Genomic DNA, 23,868 nt, shown 5'->3' on the forward strand with positions numbered 1-23,868 from the left:
ATGCCTTGTGAAAGGCGCTACACGACCACTGTGGTATAGAAATTACATTTTCTATGCGATCCTGCAAATTTCTGCCTGACAACCTGCACTACGTGCCTGTGATTTAAGAGAAAAATTATTCTGAGAAATGTGGACTCTGCCCTTCCGTGCTTAATGGGCAGAAGGCCCAAACAATTCCCAAGTCCAAAAAATTAACAGAAGAGGTTGGTACATCTTCTTAAATGTAAACCCTTCATCTTAAAAGAATTCATCACAAAAGCAACCTTGAATGTTGCGGGGTTTTAGTGACCTGAACTCACCTTAAGGGACAGTAAGTAGTCGTGCAGTGCAATTTACAAAGAGACTTTTGCTTCGATGGCGCCGATCAAACACATTCACAAAGATATGCACTCTCCCAGGAGCCGACGGGGCACTCGAAGTGTCACAAACAGTGCGAGAAGAGAGGACGCCACCCGAAACTGCGAAGCTCTCGACACGGAGGAGCAACCCGACATTCCACGCCTCCGAGCCTCCACTTTGTTCTCACAACCCCTCACCGCTGAAGGCGGTGTAGTCTTCACATTGTTTACAGTTCAGCGCAGTTAAAAAGTAGAACGACGCAAAGCTGTTTTCCTCATCTCTTCTACTATCAAGTACTGCCAATTAAAAAAAAGTTATAATGTGTCAGTTTCCACAACAGTCACGCGGACGAATAAATAAAACCTCTCTGTCAGAACATGCCTGGTGGCGGACGGCTTAGCGCTGGAGTCCAGAGAGGAGGGCTGGGAGAGTACGATGCGGAGCGCACTTCTATGGGATAGATTGGCATGTTTGTGTCCTTTGTGTTGTGTTCTTTTCAATATCAGTAAAATAACTCTCACACAAATAATAACAATTCACAAAGACGATATAAAAATGGTACCTACAAATGAAGTGAGTAGGTCCTGTATTATAATATGTTCTGTGGTCATAGATAATTTCTGTTTTGCGTGGTCATACGTAATTTCCGTTTCAAGTGCGAAAAGAATTTTATATATATAGATTTTACATAATGGAAATCAACACATCGTAACCAATTTCAGTATCAAGTCTGGGATGAGAATTCATGATGAAAGTAATGAGGACATGCTTTAGTGTGGGGGTAGGCAAAGTCAGTCCTGGAAAGGTGCAATGGCTATTTATTTCTTTTGAAACAAATTTCTTAATGAGAAGACAGTTGTTGTTGACGATTTAATTTCTCAAACAACATTCTTCTGCTTCATTTTACTCATCTCGCTTTTTAAATGTTTTGTCCTTTAATAGCTTATTATAGTCTTAAATAGAGGCATTCACAATTTTAATTACTCCTTATTAGCAATATAATGAAAATCACATTCGAACAAAAATAGTTAGTATATCAAGATTTAAGAGATGATACCACTAAGATTTTTGTTAGATGTTCAGTGGAAATTCTCCCACTGAAGGCTCAGGTAGAATACTTATTGTTCACCACTGCAGTTAACAATATCCACACCTATATATTGTGGCTACCAACAACCTGTTGACTTTGCACTACCTTGGCAGACTTCAAGAAGTACTGAGTTTTTTTTTCTAATGGATCTTTGGTTTTGTTTTCATGTTTATTAACACAACGTAAGACAATACCTTAACACACTCTCAACTTATCTACCTCAAGTAGACTCTTTCTTGAAAGTAACCTTTCAATACAAACAGTGTATTATGAAATTTTGTAGACAGATATATTGAAATATAACACACAGAATATTATGTTCTTGTGAATCTTTGTTAACCATCACTGATGACGAGTAAGCCTTTCAGACGTGGTACCAGCTAAACTTTATGTTCAGTCAAAGACTATTGACAAAAGGTGTACAAAATTACTGCTCTGAAAAGAAATAACATTTACTTTCTTCTTTAACTAATCCTCTGGTACAATAAGGTATTTCTTTGATTTTGGTATTACTATTGTGGAGCTTTCTTTGGTCATGTTCTAGTTGGATCATTTCCCAGTTTTATTTTTGTTTATTTTCCCCTAATGTTCTTTTTGTTTGTTAATTTTCCTTCCCCTTTTTATTCCCATAATTAAGCTAAAGGAGCAGAGCCTCCAATTTCCATTAATAACTCTGTTACAATACTGAGTGTGGCAGGCAACCAGCACTTTTACAATAAATGGATTTGTCTTTGTTTTTTGCAAATGTACATTTCTCATTGCTATTTTCCCCCATTTGCCTTTGTACAGCTGACCTCTTGGTTTCTTGAATCAAGAATTTTTAAAAATTTTTGTGTTTGCTAGCTTCACTAATGTTAGCATTACTCCCTAAGGTATAGAAGAAAATTTTGTGTTGATAAAAGGTATGTTTTTTAACTTTTCTTTCAGCTGCTAACATTTCATTATTAACTTAACAAGATCAGGACATTGTATTAATTTTGTAGTTCTATTATCTTTCAATAATCATTCGTTAAAGGGTTTTTTGTGTTTAAAGATTCTTTTGTATTTTTTATTCTTACTTGTAGTCAGTTTTCCTGTCCCATTTATTGAATTTATTAATTAATGTTTACTTTTATAGTTAAGTTTTATAGTTAGTTAATTAACAAAATTAAAGGATTAACTAGGTTTTTCTCTTGCAGCCAAATCCTAACAACCAGTTATGATCATTTTGAAAATTGATCAACGATATCTTCCATTTGAAATAACAAATACCCATAAGGGAGGGTAATACACACAACTCATATAATGAGTGCAAACTGATAAAAGAATAATATATATTGATTGTAAATGTAATTTAAAACATTTTTTAAATTTATGAGGTTTCATCATGAATAAATAAGTATTAAAAAAATCTCTCAACCAATGAACAGATTCATACATTAAACATATTTTTTTAAATGATTTAGTCTATTTTCTAATCCTTTTACTTAAATCTATAAGTATTTTAATATTTAAAATTTAATTTACTTTTCTTCACTGTTTACAAAAATATAAAAACAATCTTGTCAAGAATAGGACAATCACTTGACTTATAAAGTAATTAGAAAAACTTTTGTTACTTACCATGAGATTACGTTCATAGTGTTCGCTCTCTTTATCAAAATCAATGATATGGCTATTCACAGACCAGATAAATGTTAAATCCAGTGTAGAATCATGAGAAGCATAGCACTGCATTGTGGCATTTTGCCCAACGTTTACAATAGCATTAGATGGTGCAAGGGTAATTTTAGTTGCATCTGCAAACAGTAAGGGTAGAAGAGAGAAAATAATAACCATTTCCTCAATGAAAGAATATTAATCTATACAAAAATAGGCCTTAAAGAATAACTACTATATTCTGGGATGAGAACCATGGGTGGTGTAAGTGATTATGTAACTAAGCACCCATTTACACAAAAAATTAAACATAAAAATGTAGTATTTGAATAAATTAAATTTTATTTGAAAAGGTAGATAAAACTGTAAACACAGACATGAATATGGATCTGCTTTCATGTGAAATTCAAAAAGAAACAAGTGTCCAAAAGGCATTACAACCATGCACAATGTTGCTCTGAAATGAGAAAAGGCATCCCCTCTACTCTGTCAGGCAGAAGATATAAAGAGGCAGCCTGAACATCAAATACAGCAGGATCATTTTGATGAAAATTCAGCTTGAAAAGGCATATCAAGTAAATCAACAGAACAATAAGGTCATGGCCTTGAGTGGTAGGCATGAAATGTTAGTATACTTTATACAAACATTTGCCCAATGATTTAACTTTATCATAAAGCAAAATGTTATATTGCTAGTACACTTGTAGTGGTGTACTTAAAAATAGGTCATAGAACTCCAGCAGAAGATAACACTTTTACATGTAAGCTTTTAGACCAGAGTACTTGTGCTGCTCTTAGAACACACTGGCCAAGATGGGAATTGAACTTGGACCGCAGAAGCTACACGTTGGCAGTGCTGACTAATGCACTCCATTTTTGTCAGTGAGGGTTTGAGACATTCCTGCAACTCTCAATACTGTATATGTGAATCACATTCTGGGAATGGGGGTGGAGGTGAAAGGGTACCGCTAATTAAGAACAGATGCAGCTTCCTATGGTGTGGTTATCTAGAAAAAGTCAGAGTAAACAGACACTGACCATTAACTAACAGAATCTTTCTCCAAGATGTAGGAGGTGGAGTGAAAACACTCAGAAGCAGTGGCTTACAATTAGTGTGGTTATAGTTAACACAACAGTAATTAGTCTTCTGAAGAGTAATACATTAATTTAGGTAAAAGAAGAAAATATAGATTGCTCAATCTCCAACATTCAGGTCCTAGTATAAGAGTGGCATTTTTAAATCCTCAGGCACTGCACAAGTATTAGGATTTGGTAGAAAACAATAAACAACAAAGTCTAATTGTGGTATGATTTCATAAAGTAATGATTTTCCAACAGAACAATCCTTTTCAGAATGTGCTGCCCTGTTGTAGTTGAAATTTGGATTACACCCACCTTGTGTATATGTATATATATATATATATATATATATATATATATATATATATATATATATATATATATATATATATATATATATATATATATATATATATATATATATATATATATATATATATATATATATATATATATATATATATAGAGAGAGAGAGAACAGGCCAAAAGTTTGGACACACCTCCTCATTCAATGTGTTTTCTTTATTTTCATGACCATTTACAGCACTCCATCACTCTCCTTCTTGGTCAAATAGCCCCTAAACAGCCTGGAGGTGTGTTTGGGGTCATTGTCCTGTTGAAAAGTAAATGATCGTCCAACTAACCTGACTTCTGCACAGCACAACTGCTGGTCCCAACCCCATTGATAAAGCAAGAAATTCCACTAAATAACCCTGATAAGGCACACCTGTGAAGTGAAAACCATTTCAAGTGACTACCTGTTGAAGCTCATCGAGAGAATGCCAAGAGTGTCCAAAGCAGTAATCAGAGCAAAGGGTGGCTATTTTGAAGAAACTAGAATATAAAACATGTTTTCAGTTATTTCACCTTTTTTTGTTAAGTACATAACTCCACATGTGTTCATTCATAGTTTTGATGCCTTCAGTGAGAATCTACCAATATAAATGGTCATGAAAATAAAGAAAACACATTGAATGAGGAGGTGTGTCCAAACTTTTGGCCTGTACTGTATATATATTGTGGTCCCCGCCGGGGCTGAAGCCCGGCCGGAATGCCCAGGAGGACCAGAGGAGGGCTTGTGCCTCCTCTAGACCGCGAGGGGGCGTCCGCCCAGGTTGTGTTGGGGGCCTTGGGTGAAGGGCTTGTAAGCCCAGCCCTGTAGGGACCCGTGGCCACCGCCAGGCGGCGCCCCAGTGCCTGAATATCCCGGGAGCCCAGCACTTCCGCCACACCAGGAAGTGCAGGGGGGAAGACGACAGGGGACACCCGGACGGCTTCCGGGTGCGCAGCCGACACTTCCGCCACACTGGGGTGTGGCTACGGCGGAATGGTGGGAAGCAGCTGGAGCCCATTCGGGTTCCTATTTAAGGGACCGCCTACCTTCATTCAGTGGCAGAAGTCGGGTGGAAGAGGACGGAGCTGGAGGGAGGACTAGAGGCGGCCAGGAGAAAGGCAGTGGAACTGTGTGGCCTGGACATTTGGGGGAACGGTGCTGGAGGCACTGGGAAGTGCACTGACTGTAAATAGTTGTAAATAAAGGGTGTGTGGTGAACTTATGATGTCCATCTGTGTGTGTCCGGGCCAGCGTCCACAATATATATATATATATTATATATATACACACACACATTTATATACATTAACAACACTACAGGACGAGTGGTGGGTGCAATTCGACAAGTGACTCCATCCCTTCCAATTCACTCTCCATAAAAACTCAAACTTCCTGAACAGAAGTGTTATTTGGCAAAGGCTACCTGCTAGATGAAGTTCCCGAGAAACTGACCCAAACTCGTGGCTATTCAGCCAATTGCTTTGATCTTCTTTCAGGCCTGATATTTAGAGGGCAAGTATGAAAATGAGCATTTATTTTTTTTGAATTGTTGGCCATTAAACGGAACAACCCGGTTGACAGATTGGACCGTTAGAAACCATCCCCTAACCAGATACTACAGCAGTGACCTAACTTAATTTAGTCTTCTACATCAATATAATACTAATAATAACAGAGAAGGCAAGTTCTAAAATACACTTGAAATTAAAGCAATAATTATAAGCAAAATGACTAAATTCTTACAAAACAGGATTGTGAAAAAACAAGAGCAAAACAAAGGAGTTCACACTGTTAAATTTATGGTAACATCCTAACAAAGCAGAAGTACAAGAAGCGTCCAAACCCACAACTACTATGTTAACTTAAAAGTACAAGATCCCCAAAGCACTCTCTAAAATCTTAAAAGAATAAAACCACTAACATGTCAAAAAATGTAAAAACACATTATTCTATTGGCAAGGATTAGTTTCTAATTAAACAAATGTTTAGAACAAAACCCTGGGTTCACTACGGCGCTTTTGGATGAGCACACTTGTGCTAGGCAAATTGCAATGTAATAATCTGACCTTAGTCCACCTGATCAAGGCTTCGGACAGGATACTAGAGCACTATTGAAGAACTATACACAGCTGCTGTAAAAGGCAAATTGTCATATTTGGAAGAATCCAGTTTGGTTCTCAGGTAAAAGTAATTCTGGTCATGACGGACACAAGCCATCTGTGATGCTTATTATATATCAATAGTGCAGTCTGGATTTCTATCAAAGCAGTGTCTAGTGATAAACAGTAACATCACAATGTTTTTAATAATAAAATTACACAAAATCACTTCAGTTGAATTATATACTCTAACAACATTTTTTATGGTGGTATTTTTCTACTAATGTTATTTACTATTGTTGCCAAGTATTCTTTTTCTGTCTCTTTTGTTCCCAGCATTTCAATTCCTTCAAAGTGTTTAATCGTGTGCTTATGCTTATGTTTCTTTAAATTGCTTTCCTGCAATCCTAAAAGTGTAAACTTCGTATTTCCCTTTGTACTGTGCTCTATGAACACTTATTTGTACTGATTTCCTCTTGCATATAACCAGCTGGGCCCTGAGATGGACTGGCATGTGGTCTCTAGGGATGTTTATTGGTTTGTATCCACTGCTGCTGGGATGGGCTTTGGGACACTGTAATCCTGAATCAGAGCAAATGAATTACAGAATGTTGTGTTATTTCACTAACTTATTTTATATATTATTACATTATGGGAACTTGGAACAAACTGACGAATCATGTAGTTGATGCAGAATCCTTTAAGAAGCATTTGGATGAGATATTGGGACAGCTTAGCTATTAGCTAAACAACGTAGTTGATAGACTGAATGGTCTTCTTTCATTTGACAAATTTTCTTATGTTCTAACAACATTTAATAAATTGATTAATTTGCCATCTTAATTGCCTAGCTAGACATTTTATTACAAATGCATAAACTCAAAGCTTCAATGATAAATGATATAGGCTGACTGAGTTAATTGAAATAAAGACACAAAGAAGTTTACAACTGAAGGATATTTAATTCAATTAAACATAAATATATTAGGTCAGTACCTGTCACTGAAAGACTTCCCGTACTATTTGCCTTTCCTCTGTCATTTTCTGCAAAGCAAGTATACTTTCCTTCATCCAATTTTGTAACATTCAAAATTTCCAAGCTTCCATCTGCCCAAATTAATATCCTAAAATGAGTAAAACAAGGTAAATTATACAAAATCTGAAGTAAAAACACTGTCATCAGATTAATATTATACATTTTTTTAAATACATGTAACCATTATGATTTTTTTGAAAGGTTGACCTTAATACAGGCAGAAACACGTAGTCCCACAGATTCTGAAAGGCAAATCAAAATGTAATCCTCTCTTCTATATATTCTTCCCTCCATTACCAGTCAAGTTTTTATTGGCTCAGATCTTGAGATGATACAGAGTTGGCAGAGTAGATGGTACATAACTGAGACTATTTGCCAAAGAAAAACGTTTTATCAGAATCTATATTGTTTACAAAATTCTTTATATTAAAAACAAACATTTGTTTTGTTTACTCTATGTTCACTAAGTCCACAATGCATGCAATATTCAAAATAAAATTAAATCTTATTTTATGTTGTGAAACACTTAGCAATTAAATTTTGTGCTGTATTTTAAAAAATGGTGAAGTCAAAGGCTAGTGTCACTTCTTTAAAGTGTCAACGTGTTTGACTGCTTAGAGCAGAAAATCTGCTTCGCTACAGTTTTCTGTATATTGTTTGAATGCTATAGATTGAAAAACTTCAATAAGCATGACAGAGTACATCTCAAGTAGTCAGGTGGTTTTAGGAAGAAACTGCACTAAAAATATATAATATTAATAATATTATAATTATTCTTTTAAAGTACTTAGTTATAACATCCCTAGCCTAGAACTGAACTGAATGAAACTGAATACGTTGAGTATATGTTTCTAAAAACAGAGATCACAGCAAAGCACAGAACAGTCAGCCAAACGGATACATTAAACATTAAAAAAAAATGCAGCTGTTTAGTTCATTCTATGTATTTAACGAAAACAGCCTCCATTGAAAAGTTCTTAACTGTTGGCAGGGTATATTCTGAATATGTCAATTGATCACTAACCCAAATTCTACAGTATTTATATCATAGGAATCACTCAAGCCATTCTCCTTTTATTTGTGTAGGTGGAACTGCTGTCTACTTTTTTTGTTTAAAAATTCCGTCTATTTTGTTTTCAATATATTTACAGTACTTCCTCAAAGTAAACAGACCACCATTTAATCATCTGTTGTTTAATGCCTATTTATTTAAATATACAGTATTGTAGCACAGACAAAATGTTAAATTTATAAACCCACCGCATACTTGTGTATAAAATACTTGGGAGAGAACATTACCTTGAGACATGCCTGACTTAACATTTTTTATAGTTGACGGTTGAGATTTACAAAAATTGCTCTTTAACTATGCATTCTTTGGATTTCTCAGTCAACAGAGGTGGAATAATAGTATTAAAAGGTACAGTTAAAAATGTATAACACAAAATTGTAACAAGATTTTAAGCAAATTGTAAAGATGTTACTTAGCAGTCTTTATAGAATATCTTAAACACGCCTTGTTAAACTGATAGATGTACCCTGTTGAATAGGGAGGCACAATGGATTTAAGGAGAATCTACATATATATATATATATATATCAGTAATGGCACACTGCACGATAATATGCAGTGAACACACTTGACTTGAGCATTTACAGTTTTCATACTCTTTCTCTGTACATTTAGCATTCGTTTGCTCAGAGGTTGATGCGCTTGCTAAGCAGCCTCTTCTTTTTTTGACCCTAGCGTCCCACTTCTTCTCTTCTTTCATCAGCATCTTTTTGCGTTAAAACTGATTAAGTCAGTGTTTGTGTTGCAATTAGTACATTTTCTTTAATTTTTCACTTAAGCTGGCACTTAAGTCTTCAATCTGTCTCAAGAATGATTTAAGATATGAAGTGGTAGGGGAAGTGACAACGAAGGTAGGAAGGATAAGAATGGCGCCCATTCACATGTGTCGCATGGCCACCCTGCTGGCCGCTGCTGAGAGCTGATTCTACAATAGAATAAAATAAAAATAGGAATAACCTTGGAGGTCAATCATCACCATGAAAGCGAATAGCAGATGTCACATAGTATATGTGTACCAAATTTCAGGTCAATGGGTCAAACAGTTTGTAAGCTACTAGTGATTTAAAATCCTGGACGGACAAATGAACAGCAACGGTAGCGCATTAAATATAAAGATGTGTTAAAAACAGCTTATTACAACACTATTCATTTTTCTTTTGTGAACAAATTTATTGATAACATGAAAAAGGAATACAGTAAAAAAAAACAACAATAATAAGTGATTTTTTAGCTATGTAAGAAGAAAATCAACCCCAAAAACTCCCCCAAATCATCTCGGATGGCACATTAAACAGAAATTCAGTAAGAGAGAAAAAAACAGAAAAAGAGTACATATGGGGAAAGGTGGACAGGAAAACAGCCTCATGGAGCAACCACCAACCATTTCCGTACTAATTAAACAGCATGAAGCCAGTTGAGGACAGTAGGACCAGAAGAATTCTTGATCCGGAATGAAGAAAGTTCAAGAAGGGTAAGATTGTAACTTTCAAATTGCAGGAGAGACAAGGGCGCACAATTTCCAGTGACAGGCTAAACGCAACTTAACTGCAAGAGTTGCAGTCATTAAAAGCAACTGTTGGGAGAGAGAGGGGTAAATGAGGGAAAAAAGAAAGAACAAGGAGGAGAAGAACTTCAGGGGACAAAGGAATGGGAAAAGAAAGAATTGCAGAGAGGCATTCAGTCACATAGTGCTACAAAGCCATAGCCAGAGGCCATTCCGAGAACATGTGGATGCATCATGAGTTCTGATAATTTTGTGTTCTTCCCTTAACCCAATATCACATTATACAACTTTTACAGTGATTTTCAGTTTTAACCTTCACTTATACAATTTTATAGTTAGAGGCAGTCGGCGGAACATTCTCATGAAGCCGACTGCATAATGTGACAAACAAAGTGAATTACTCCAACTAGCATAAGACTTTCTCCAATAAAATCAAACAGTTTTGATTTTGTCTTTAGTCATAGGGGCAGGTAATGTGTGCATGAGAGCTGCCAACTAATGAATGTTGAACTGGAAATGCAATGCACAGAATGGAGCAATGAGGAATAAGGAAGGCATGTGTTTGGAACCTTGCACACAGAAGAGAGATTAGTCTTTCTGATGCCTTGTGTTTTACATACATACTAAGCAGATTGTAAAAAAAAAAGAAAAAAAAAAAAAGAGTAGAGACTGTGGCTGAACTCACCCTACCTGTTAACCTGTTAATTCTTTACACAGCGTTGGCTCCATCAGGCAACATGTTATTGACTGTCATAAAAAGGCACAAGCACATCTGTACTAGAAGGTCACCAATAAGTCAGTAAATGTGACATGGGCAGTGATTTTCAGTCCCATAAACTGACCAATTGGTAAATATGAAATATCCCATGGCTTTACATACAAATAGCAGATAATTAAGGGGTGAGACAGGCAATATAGTAAGGGTAAATCAAGAGGCCTTTTGGCTCAGACGGTACCTTTATAAAGAGAGAAAAACTGTGTATTGTTCAGGATGTGCTGAAAGACTTCTGGACTGGCAATACTACCCAAAAACTGAATTTTCCGAGAGTCTAAAGCTAATCCCAATGCCACTAGATTCAGCTTTTTAAAATTAGTTGGGTTTAATTTTCATGAGGGCTCCCTTGATTTTTTGTCTCTTGAGGGTGAACCTGGGCTTAACAGGCCCATTCAGGTATCCATGCATGAGTAGAATCCTTTGAGAGATTGTGTTTTAATACAACTTGCTCAAAACACGTCAAATTAGCCAAAGGGTACAAAAAATTGACCTATATTATATATTTACTTTGGCCAATTATTTTTCTGCATTGAGATAATAACTGATCTTTTTCCAATGACAATGGGCAGCTCAACCATCTTTTAACATTTGAAAAGCTAATTGGTCTATGCATGCTCATTAGGTTTTATATCTGACTAACTTTATCTCACTATCAGTTTTCTACAAAAACATTGAAAAATTACAGCAGTGATCAAAAGAGACACTATGAGACTCTGAGTATGGTACGCATCCCATGGTGTAAAATATTTATATTTTCATTAAATAATTTGATAAAGAGCATCAAGAAGTATATAGTTATTTATTTCTATCATAGTAGAAACTGGCAGATGATAATTAAATAAAAAATTAATACATTTCAAATAGATTGAAACTAGGTGAGAACTGTAGAGTTTACAGTCAACAGATGGGGTTAACAATGTGTGGTGGATTTATATCCTTTACATCTTCTGTTCAGTCATATTTAAATTAATCTGATAGGGGGGAAAAATAAACCACAGACGAGAACATCTGGGGCCTCAAGCATAACGGCGTGCGTAGAATTAGCACTATAACACGACGTAAGTACAAAAGCCAAAATGTGCTTACGCACAGAAAAATCCAGATGCAGGAATCTGTGCGTACTCCAACTTCCGCATTCTTTTGCTCCATAAATCCTGGTCAGCGTGAAAAGTAACGCTCATGCACGCGCTTCATGTAACGCCCCAACTCCTCCCAGAATTACGCCTCTTTGAATATGCAAATCAATATAAATAACCCTTAAGCTCAGCGTACTGTGAAAAGACAATGGGAAAAGCACGGGGGAAAATATACGAATTTCAGTGAATACCAAGTGGAGGCAAAGGAAAAACATACTATTTGTTGATTTAAACAGTGGAATAAACAACAAAAGGAAGTTGATCGAGTGACATAGCCTGTTGGAGAAACTCGAAAGCTCAAGTTCACACAGTGCCAAAATAAAAAAGAAGTCACATATCAGAGTCGCCGTGAAAAGGTGAGTTGTAGCCCATCATCTGAGCTTATTAGGGTACAGACAAAAAAAAAATAGCCACACAGTGGGAATAAAGCACGAAATGTCAACTTTAATCTCGAAATTTCCACTTTAATCAGCTGCTGCTGTGATTCCCCGCTCAGATACAGTGATATGATTACTCCAAGTGGTGCAGTGAGAGTAATATGGAAAAAGATGATCCGCTGTGGCAACCCTTAAAGGGAGCAGCTGGAAGAAAAAGAAGAAGAAGAAGGTGCAGTGAGAGTAACAATGCTAAAGCAGTTATGGTATTTGGAATACTATAGCTATTCCCTGGGCCATTATATTGTTACAGGTAATCTACAATCAGATGCATTACACTAATAAACAATATGTGATTAGTTTCAGTGTATTTATAATGGCCGTGTCAGAAATGTGGTTTTAAGAAATAAAGGGTAACCACACAGAAACAGTAGCACTGCTTTGACGCTGGGTGCCGCCAGTCTGCAAAACCGAGCGGAGAACTTGTGTACGACAGGGTATGAGGTACTGTGGAAAAGTGTGTGGCTTTATGGCAAGTGCAGGTTTTATACATCGCGATTTGAACGTGGAAACGTTCTTACGCAACATTTCTGTGCGTACACACCGTTTATGCATGAGGCCCCTGAAAACATTATATGGTTGAAAGGAGTAAAATTGCAATAGTAGTGTGATAGAGTCACCACCGTGAGAAAAAGTGCCATAATATATATAAGGTGTATGAATTCAGAAATACGAGGTCAAGTGTGCAGTTAGAAATACTGTGAAGTTAGTCAGAAAAGATCTGATTAATACTTGTATCCTTCTTTCTGAAATTTCTTTACTCCCCTCCACCAAGTGTATTTAAAAGGCACTTCTTTAACATTTTCCCATTATCCGTGTGCCTCATCCAATTTTGCAATTTTGAAAGTATTTTTTTTCAATAGACAAAGGTTACCGTAAAAAACAAGGACAAAGTTAGGACTAAACCATATTCTCTGTAAGAAATGTTTACTCACCTTGAATTATTATGCAGTAGTTCTGTGTCTTTGCTCCATGAAAACCTGGGTTTTGGAGCTGCTTTGGGTTTGCATTCAATTACCACTCTTCCTCCTTTGGCACCTAAAATCTTCTTTTTCACAGGATTCATTTCAAAATCTGGGGCTGAAGCTGGAAAAAAATTATTACATAATATTATAACAAATATTATATTAACAAAATTTATACACACACACACACACACACATACACATTCCATTCCAATTGAGAATTTGTGGCTAGACTTGAAAAAGTCTGTCAATTAACAGACCTTAGGCAGTGTCACAAGCGAGCAACTGTGACACAGCTTACAGGCTCTAGTAAATGTAATTATCTGTTGAGCCAGGAGTTGGCACTGTTTTCTGATCTTTTCTCTCTTTTTCCCTCTACAGACCTGGGGCCTCATGTATAACGCTGTGCGCAGAACTCACACTATAACATGGCGTAAGCACAAAAGCGGGAATGTGCGTACGCACAGAAAAATCCAGATGCAGGAATCTGTGCGTACGCAAACTTCCACATTCTTCCGCTACATAAATCCCGATCAGTGTGACAAGTAACGCACGTACATGTGCCTGCTGTCCCGCCCCAACTCCTCCCAGAATTATGCCTCTTTAAATATGCAAATCAATATAAATAGCCCTTAAGCTCAGCCTTCTCTGAAAACACAATGGGAAAAGCATGGGGGAAAATAGAAGAATTTCAGCGAATACCAAGAGGAGGCACGGAAAAACGTACTATTTGTTGGTTTAAACAGTGATATAATCAACAAAAGGAAGCTGATCGAGTGACATAGTCTGTCGAAGAAACTTGAAAGCTCAAGTTCACAAAGTCGCACAGTGCCCGAAATTAAAAAGAAGTCACATATCAAAGTCGCCGTGAAAAGGCGAGTTGTAGTTTACCGTCTGAGTGTCATATGAAAGCTTATTAGGGTACACACAAAAAAAAATTAGGCACACAGTGGGTAAAAAAAGCATGAAATGTCAGCTTTAATCCGAAATTTCCACTTTAATCACGTAGTTCATTTTGTTATTAAAGTAGAACATCATGAACTTCATCTTGAAATAGTTTAATTTACTAGTTTCTCAAATCCCATCGTAACTAAAGTAGCACGTTAAATGTTTTGTTTTGTATTTGATCTTCTATGTGTGTGAATCACTACGTGCTTCCGCTCTTTCTCTTTTTCCGACAGGACACAGAATCCATTAAATTTGCCATATTACAGTTCTCCGAATAATTAAAATACTGAGATGTATACTTGTAATCTTTTTCACAATGATAGCAATGAAAGCATGTTATTAAACATGGGAATACGGTGGCGCAGTGATTGTTCATTTCTCACGCAAGAGGCTTACTGTGCCATGCGTGACCTTCGATGAAATAATTTATTGTAGCAGTACTGTCTCTTTCAAATGTAGTAACCTCCAATTCCTGTCCTTACTTTTCTTTCTCCAAATACCCAATCACCACACAATCAGCTCTGTAACAGACGTTAAGCCATCTGTAAGCTTGGAATGATGATTCTTCAAAACTTGTAATGAACATTGAAATATCTTCATAGTTCATGTTTAATTATTCTGTCTATCCTTCCAGTGTCGCGCCAGCCCAGCAAGAATACAGTGCGAGGTAGGATCAATCCGTGAACAAGCTAGTGCTGCGGCACCGTGTCCTCACATGTTTAATTATTAACAATACAGATTATTTAAATGAAGTTAAAGTTTTATCTGTATAATATAATCAACATATTTTGCTGCATTTCATCTTAAAAATGATATTGTCATCATATGTAAATACGTGCTTTATAAAGTGGTGCAGGTTATGCAATATTATAACTGTAGTGCAAGTTTACAGTGGGGTAATTGTACTTATAAGTACAAACAGTTCTACAAGGAGCACTTGATTGAGTGCATTTATAGTTCTTGGGATGAAACTGTTTCTGAACCGCGAGGTCTGTACAGGAAAGGCTCTGAAGTGTTTTTCCATGGCTGAGGCAGCGTGTGCTTGATGCTGTATACCGATAATTCTCTTTCCGATCACCTGATACTGTGATTCCACACTCAGATACAGTGATATAAATACTCTGAGTGGTGCAGTGAGAGTAATATGGAAAAAGATGATCCGCTGTGACAACCCTTAACGGGAGCAGCTGAAAGAAGAAAAAGAAGAAGAAGATGCAGTGAGAGTAACAATGCTAAAGCAGTTACGGTATTTGAAATAGTTTGACCATTCCGTGGACCATTATATTGTTACAGGTTAATTACAATCAAATGCATTACACTAATAAACAATATGCAGTTAGCTTCAGTGTATTTATAAAGCCGTGTCAGGAATGTGGATCTAAGAAAGAAAGGGTAACCACACTGGAACAGTAGCACTGCTTTGACACTGGGTCCCGCCAGTCTGCAAAACCGAGCACAGAACTTGTGTACGCCAGGGTATTAGGTACCGTGGAAATGTGCGTGGCTTTACGCCAAGTTTAGGTTTTTGAATGTGGAAATGTTCGTACGGAACATTTCTGTGCGTACACACCGTTTATACATGAGGCCCCTGGTGATTGACTGCCCTACCATCACTGACATCATCCCCAGTGTCCGTCCTCCTTGACCCACCCCACCCTACCATCTTTCTTCACAAATTGGCAAACCAGTTACCTACTTTGGTTATATTTGGACCAATGTCTGTAAACACATCACCACAGCTAATTGTGTGTTTACACTTTTCAAACTGTCAAAAATATATGGGATTTCCAAGGTGATACCCCAAATCTTTATTTAAGTATTATTTTTCATTCTAGAGTAGTGTAGTTGTATGGAAATTTGCTAAAAAATAATGGAACAGCAAGATCTGAACACCATCATCACCACCACAGCCACTGAGCTCCAGTCCCTAAGGGTCCAGGTATGGGAACAACGGAGGCAGCTTGGTGAGGCTGAGGCGCGGAACAAAGCCTGTGTGGCTCTCCGCCAAGAGTAGTCGTGAGCTCCGTCCCAAGTATTTTTACCACTTTATGCAGATGACAATATAGAATCCTGTTTTCCTTTTTTTGAGCTTATAGCCACCCAAAACCACTGGGCAAAAATAATGACACAGTTTCTGAAGGGAGAGATGTAGTGGACCTCCTATGACCTTGATAAGCAGGCCGCCACTCATTACAATAACCTTCAAGTCGCGGTGTTAAAGAAGTATGGCATCACCCCAGATCAGCAGGGGGAAGTATGTAGTGAGTGGAAATTTGACCCTGAGCGTCTGAAACGCTCCCAAGTTTTCTTTGGGGAAGGTTGGGATGATGACTGCAACCAGACATCAACAGTTCCAAGGAGGTTATTGAACAGGTCGTGTGTGACATTCTCGTCAATGCCCTCCCCAAGTTTCTTACCTGGGTAGACAAGTGGCAAGAGTTTAAAAACATGGACAACCTCATTGATACCCTTCGAAGGTACATGCCAGCTTCGCAAAGTGAGTGTGCAGAACTGTCCATTAACCAAACAACCCGGACAGGATATTTTGCCAACCCGGAGCCCACTGCACTGTCAAAGGAGAAGCGCACACCATTTCCATCTGCCCTCACCTCAATGAACCAATGGATTGCAGCTGGGTACAAAGAGAAAGGTACCATGCAATTGCTAACCTTTTATCTCTTCCTTGTACAGGGGTGGTGTTAGTAAACAGCCACATGGTTTCCGCAATCAGACTCTGGCAGCAATATTTCCATTGTTGCTCCCTGTTATGTGCTAACAAGACCAGCCAAACCTGTATCCACGAGGAAATTCAGCGGTACAGGTCTGCCTTGTGTGTTATCATGTATGAGGTTAATACTCGTACAATATGGGTGGCTGTTATGTGTAATCCATTTTACCTGGTGATGCTGGGGATGAGACTGGTCAACAATCAAAAACAGATTAGCACAACTCACTCCTGAGTATTTTCTGGGCCTATGTATGGATGGTGGACATCATCCCCAGCTTTCTCCACAATATGCTCACAGCCAAATCAACTGAGCAATCATGTGGTGACCCAGTGTGACACGGCTAGTGCAGCACCATCCTATCGTGATGTCACCACGGACAATGAAGTCGGGACGTCGCAGCTAATTGCCACTCCCCTTGAGGTATCTTGTTACTACCCTGTACTTTCAAATTAGGCAAACTCCGGCTTCTTTTACAAGGGAACATTGAAATGACAATTCCCTTAAGTTTAACAAAAATGCAGTAGTTCTGATAAATGGACAACATACTGAACATCCAATACCACACATTTTGTTATTAGCAATGATTTGATATATTGCATAGCAGAACATGAGGGTGAGATGAGGTTGTTGTTCTTAGTCCCGAAGACCTTCCCATGGCAGGTTTGTGAGCTAATTCACACCCATATCCTAGGCGCCCATCTGGGAGATGAGAAAATACTTGAGTGTATCAAACTCTGGTTTTACTGGCCAGGAATCAATGAGGAGGTTTGCTGCTTTTGTCCTTCTTCCTGGAGTTATCTACTGCTTTAGATTCCCAGAAAAGACCACTCTCCTCTAGTTTCTGTACTCCTCATAGACATCCCATTTGAATTCATAGGGGTTGACGTTGTAGGACACCTTGAACCCTCAAAAAGGGGGCACAAATACATTGTTGTTTTAGCAGATTATGCTATACAATATCCTGAGGATATCCCATTGAGAGCAGCTAATTCCTAGAACATTGCATGGGAATTGCTAGGGGTCTTTGCACATGTTGGCATCCCTAAAGACGTCTTAGTAGACCATGGAATCCTTTTCACCTCAGGGACATTCAGAGAAGTTACCAGATTACTCGGGATTAAACACTTGAAGACCTCATTATACCATCCTTAAACCAATGGTTTAGTCGAGCGGTTCAACCCAAAGCTGAAGCAAATGCTACACAAGGTGGTCTGCGAGGAAGGGAAGAACTGGGACCAGTTACTTCCCCTTTTGTTATTTGCCTACTGGGAAGTTCCCAAAGCCTCCACAGGCTTCTCACCCTTTGAATTACTACATGGCCAACTATATTAGATATTGTTTAAGGAGCTTGTAAAGATGAGGCATTATCATCCATAAATATACTGTATTAGAATATATTGCACAGTTAAGCACTACATTCGCAAAAATCCAACCTATACTAAAAGAATACATGGAAAAGGCACAGCCAGCACAAGGCCATTGTTACCATTGTGTCATGTTTCTCTGCAAGTTCCATCCTGGACATCATGTCACATTTCTCATCCCCATCTTCCACTCTAAACTAATGACTCATTGGCAAAGCCCCTCTCAAGTTAAGGAGAAGAAAGGTTTTGTGGACTGTTTGGTCAAACAACTGAATTATCACCAGAGGAAACAGGTATATCATGTCAACTTACTGAAACCATGGAAGAACTGGAACTTGAGCCCTGTTCTTACCTTGGTCATTAACTAGTCCTTAACTTCAGCTCTGATTTGATGGCCAAACAGCGACAGGAGCTAGAAACAGTTATTCTGTCTGTCGCAGAGGTGGGTAGTGAAAGACCTGGACGGACCTCACTGATTGCACATGACATTGTGACGGAGCCCTGGTAGTCATCCAGGAACACCCATACACAGTCCCGAAGGCAAACTGTACAGAAGTGTAACATGAGATGAAGTGAATACTAGACCTTGGTGTGAATGAGGAAAGATATAGTTCTTAGTCTAGTTCCATCATTTTGGTCTCTAAGCTGATTGGGAGTTGGTGCTTTTGAAATGGATGGATAACTTCCTTGAGCGACTCAGTAAAGGAGAGTATCTGACCACCCATGACATGACAAAAGGGTATTATTGGCAAGTCCCCTTAATGGGCACTGCAAAGGAAAAGACTGCATTTATCATTCCTAGTGGGCACTGGCAGTATCGTGTCCTTCCATTTTGGTTGCACAGGGTGCTGGTGGCCTTCCAACATCTGGTGGATAGACTGGTACATTCCCACAACGCCTACAGTAATGCATACCTGGATCATCATCTATTCCAGCACATGGAACACCTACAGCATGTCTGAGCCACATTCCAGACCTCATATAAAGCCAGCATATGGATAAACTCAAAAAAGTTCTACCTCAGACTTATGGATGCCAAGTATTTATGCAACCTCGAGGTTTGGGGTTCGGTCATAGTGCTCAAAAATTGATGGTATTACGAAATAGTCCTGTCCAAAAACCAAGCAGCAGGTCAAAGTCTTCATGGGACTAGCTGGGTTCTACTACTGGCTCTTTCCCCGTTTCTCCGAGAGGATGATGGCCTTGAAAGACCTAAGAAAAAGTGAGCCCCCAACACAGTGGTATGAAAATGTGAATACAGAAGCTACATTTCATGACCTAAAGAACGAGTCAGCACCAGTCTTGATGATTCCTAACTTTTCATCCTCCAGACCGACGCTTTGGGCACAGGTCTTGACGCCATGCTGTGCCAAAGCATTGATGGTGCTGAACATCCCATTATGTCCCTGAGCCAGAAACTGTTGGACTGGGAAACCAGGTATGCAGTGGTGAAATGGGAGGCTCTGGTGATCAAGAAGGCTATTAAACTTCTGAGGTACTACCTTTTCTACTTGTCACTGACCATGCTCTCCTCTAGTGGATTGTGGTGCATAAGGAGTTGAACCCACAAATCACCTGGTGGTTTCTAAGACTCCAGTTTTTCAGGTTCAAAGTCCTAAAGTTTTAAATAGAGACACAAGTACAATGCGCAAATTCAACAGTGACATAGAATTCAAATCCAGGATGCCAGCTCCATGAAGCAGCAGTGCTAACCACTGTGACATCCTTTCCTGAAATTAACTTTCACAAAGCTTCTTCCTTTATAAATATAAACATCTCTGGTGAGTAGTAGTGTACAGTAATTGCAGCATCAAAAAAAGCAAATCTAATAAGCTTGCATAGCTTTCATTCAAAGTGGCTTACCATTTTCTATCTTTGTTTTAGTTTAGAACAGATTATTAAAATCTATTATTAGATTAAAAACAGATTATTGATTGAGAAAATATGCAAGATACTTACCTAACACTTTTAGCTCAGCATTTGCATATATAGATCCATGTCTGTTTTCAGCAATACATTGATACATTCCAGCATCATAGAGTGTCAGTTTATAGAATTTCATTTCACCAGTACCATACTACAGAAAAAAAAAGATTTAACAATGACATGATGACTGACTAATATATAAAGCATATTTTTATATTTATGCAACATAATTAACAATACTGGGCATTTGTGAAAAGTGAAAATTATTAAAAGTTTACTGTAGAAAACTAGTTGAACATGCAAGGCTCACAAAATATAGGCATCATATCCATCTTTTCTATCTCAAATGCAAGATAAAATAATTAATGCTGAACAACAGTTACTAAAAAGTAAAAAAAAAAACAACAAAACAAGCAGAATTCTGCCTCTGACACTGGTCTGTGACAGACCCTTTAAATTAATGCCATGTTTTTGACTTTAGACGAGTATTTTCTTACTTTTCTATAAGCCTTAGAAACAGGCAGCACAAGACCAAGCCTATTTCTAGTTTTTTTTTTTTTTCTACCAGTCTCAGTCACTGCAGCATGGGTGTATCCTACTGTTTTCCCCAGTTTAACTAAAGATTTTTTTATTTTTACTGTCTACCCTCAACAACTGACATTATCATAGAACTGTCATTTAGAGACTTAAAAAAAATTCTATAATTCTATATGTAAGGACTCTATTTCTCTTAATTATATATCTATTATAAATAATATTTATATTTATTTTTTTACATTATGCATACATTTTCTTATATATATATTAATTTGTTTATCTTTGCACATAATTATTGCATATTTCCAATATATACAATTCTCCCTTGTGTAAAACAAGGTTTTACTGCATAGACTATTTGAAATATAAATATAACCTGTCTCTTACTGAAATTTAGTAAAATTATCCAAAACAAAAGTGATTAGATTAAAATAAACTCAACTTGGTTTAATGAAAGGACTCACGCTTTTAAAATAATCCAAAAAACTAGACCGTAAATGAAAAATAAAATTAGTTAGAATTAATTCGAAAAGTATGTACAGACAGTATTAGCTGGAATAAAGAGAACCTTTTTCTCACCCACTCTAAATACAATTCTAGTGTATGAGTAGAACAGGAGACAAAAATGGAAATGCTCTGCCATTAATCTCGCCCAAAACACTAATGCCTTTATCACAAAATCACTCAAGAAACGTAACAATTTAGTCTTGTTAAATAGCTCATTTAGCTGATCAGCTATTAACATTTCAGACAGGTTAGCTGCTTATCCCTTTGCCTAGATATCTTAGGTTCAGATTTTCAGTCTATGCTTTGTTTCTGTATAATTGTGAATATCAAATCATCAAATACAGTTTTATTTCTGAGAAATGTCCACATTCTCTGACATTGGTCACCAAGATAAGATGTAATCAAAAGCATAAATGTTATAAAGCTTACAAAAAAGCAATAAACCTCGTCAAAAATAGAAATGTTTGTCTTTAGGTGTAGCACCAAAAATACTTGTTTTCAAAAGCTGAACTAAAAAGACAATGTGTAATGTCAATACTTATTTACTGAATGTAAGACATTAAATTTCTGAACTCCAGTTGACCAAATGCTGGCTTACTTGTTTGAGCCCAGTCTAGTGTTTATTTTCACTGTACTTGTGAACAAAATGGGATAAAATACACCTAAGAAAAATACCAGTTGTCAAAAATAAAATTTAAAAAACTGGCATTATAGGGCTTGTTAAAATACATAAAAACCTGCTATCTTCCATGGTTGTAAATAATCACTTGTTTAACTGGAGGTAAGACATTAAAATTTGTAAAACTTTCCAGACCTCAAACCTAATGAGCAATATTTTTAGTTTATTGGATGAATAGATTCCAATGCCATGCTTTCAAACAGCACAACCAACCAAAGACACAGCTACATTATGGTCTCTTTTGTGCATATATTGTATATAGAAATGATTTTTCATAGCAGACAGTACCACATTCTTGTAATATGGATATTCAATATCTGGGAAAAAGAAAGCCAAAAGCTTGACTACAGCTCTGAGAAAGTATATCTTTAGTTTCTAAAAGATATCCACTGCCTGTACCTTAATCATTGCTCTGGCGACACCCATTGTAAAAATGATTCTAGATCACTATTGACTAAAACAGTTTAAGGCACTAAAATGATATTTGTCAGACTACTGGACCCAAATGTATTTAATAATTATCGACTAATTAAAAAAAACTTGAAAATCCAGGTTCCATGCACCTTTTGTCTCACATTCTTCATCATAACCTACTTGAAAAGTTGTAGTCCGGCTTTTGCACTAGTCACAATACAGAAGCAGCAATACCTTACATGCTCTAAATGACATTTTAACGCCTCCCGATGAAGGAAATGTTGCACTTATTATGTTGGTATATTTAAGCACGGCCTTTGACACCATTGACCACTGTATCTTCTTGCACAACCTTGAAAATTAAAAAGGCTCTTGGGCACAGTTTTTGCATGGCTTAGTTTACAGTATATTTATTAAATCAATGTTTGTATGGACAGAATGTGATGATCTTTAAAAACATAATATTCATTTTTCATTTGTATACAGCTGGTACAAATGTTAAACATTACATTAATACTATTTTATTGTAATATAAATACTATTATCGTAAATATTACAAAAAGTTAGAAGACTAGACGAGCAATAACTATTTTTCTCTGAATACAGAAAAAGAGATGATATTAACTTGTGGAGATGACAAAGATGGTTAGAGGTCTTAACTAGCTGTTCACAAAAATACCAATGTGACAGTCATGATGAACTGACCCTATTATTCCGTTTCTTTTCTCAATACCCTGATGTAGCTCTTAGTGCTGCTACCTTATCGTCAAGCTCCTACTTCAACGCATTGTAAGTGTGCTCAAAGATACTGGAAGTACTGGAAGTCCAAGGATGAAAGGATTACATTTTTTTGTTAAACTGCCTAGCACATACTTGTAATATTGTAGAAAAACCCAGAGCAGGAAGGTGGCCAGGTTGGCCAAAGTCATCAAAACTGTAACTCTGTCTGACTTGACTGCCAGTTTGTCTATTAAAACCAACTGTGAACCTCAAGAGATTTGTTGGCTGTAGTTTTTGCTTTCTCCTCCTCTGTTGTCAACTGGCCATATCGCAGTTATAATGTTAATGGACCTACAATGTGATGAATTGTTTATATTAATCAAATTTAAATTGCTTCTGTTCAGCTTAGTTTGTGTGCTCATTGATGTAAATGATGCACTGTACATTTTAAAATTTGAAAAATCCCTGTGTTCTTATTAGTCATATTTTTGTGTTAGATACATTTCTCTTCATGGAACCATAAAATATCAAAAGCCAAATAT

General features: G+C 37.2%; 1 protein-coding gene across 2 annotated transcripts in view; it reads right to left on the reverse strand.

Annotated features, from left to right (window-relative positions):
- The window catches only part of LOC120533861 (contactin-1-like), a 388,538-nt gene that overhangs the window by 153,322 nt on the left and 211,348 nt on the right, over window positions 1-23,868 (reverse strand). For both annotated transcript variants that reach the window (XM_039760909.1, XM_039760911.1), the window contains 4 exons: window positions 20,503-20,620; window positions 13,473-13,623; window positions 7,577-7,704; window positions 3,032-3,207 (listed from right to left, as the gene is read on the reverse strand). In XM_039760909.1, coding sequence (XP_039616843.1) covers window positions 3,032-3,207; window positions 7,577-7,704; window positions 13,473-13,623; window positions 20,503-20,620 — 573 coding nt within the window. The remainder of the gene's footprint in view (window positions 1-3,031; window positions 3,208-7,576; window positions 7,705-13,472; window positions 13,624-20,502; window positions 20,621-23,868) is intronic.

This window comes from Polypterus senegalus, chromosome 8 (genome assembly GCF_016835505.1).
Source record: "Polypterus senegalus isolate Bchr_013 chromosome 8, ASM1683550v1, whole genome shotgun sequence".
Taxonomy (NCBI): domain Eukaryota; kingdom Metazoa; phylum Chordata; class Cladistia; order Polypteriformes; family Polypteridae; genus Polypterus; species Polypterus senegalus.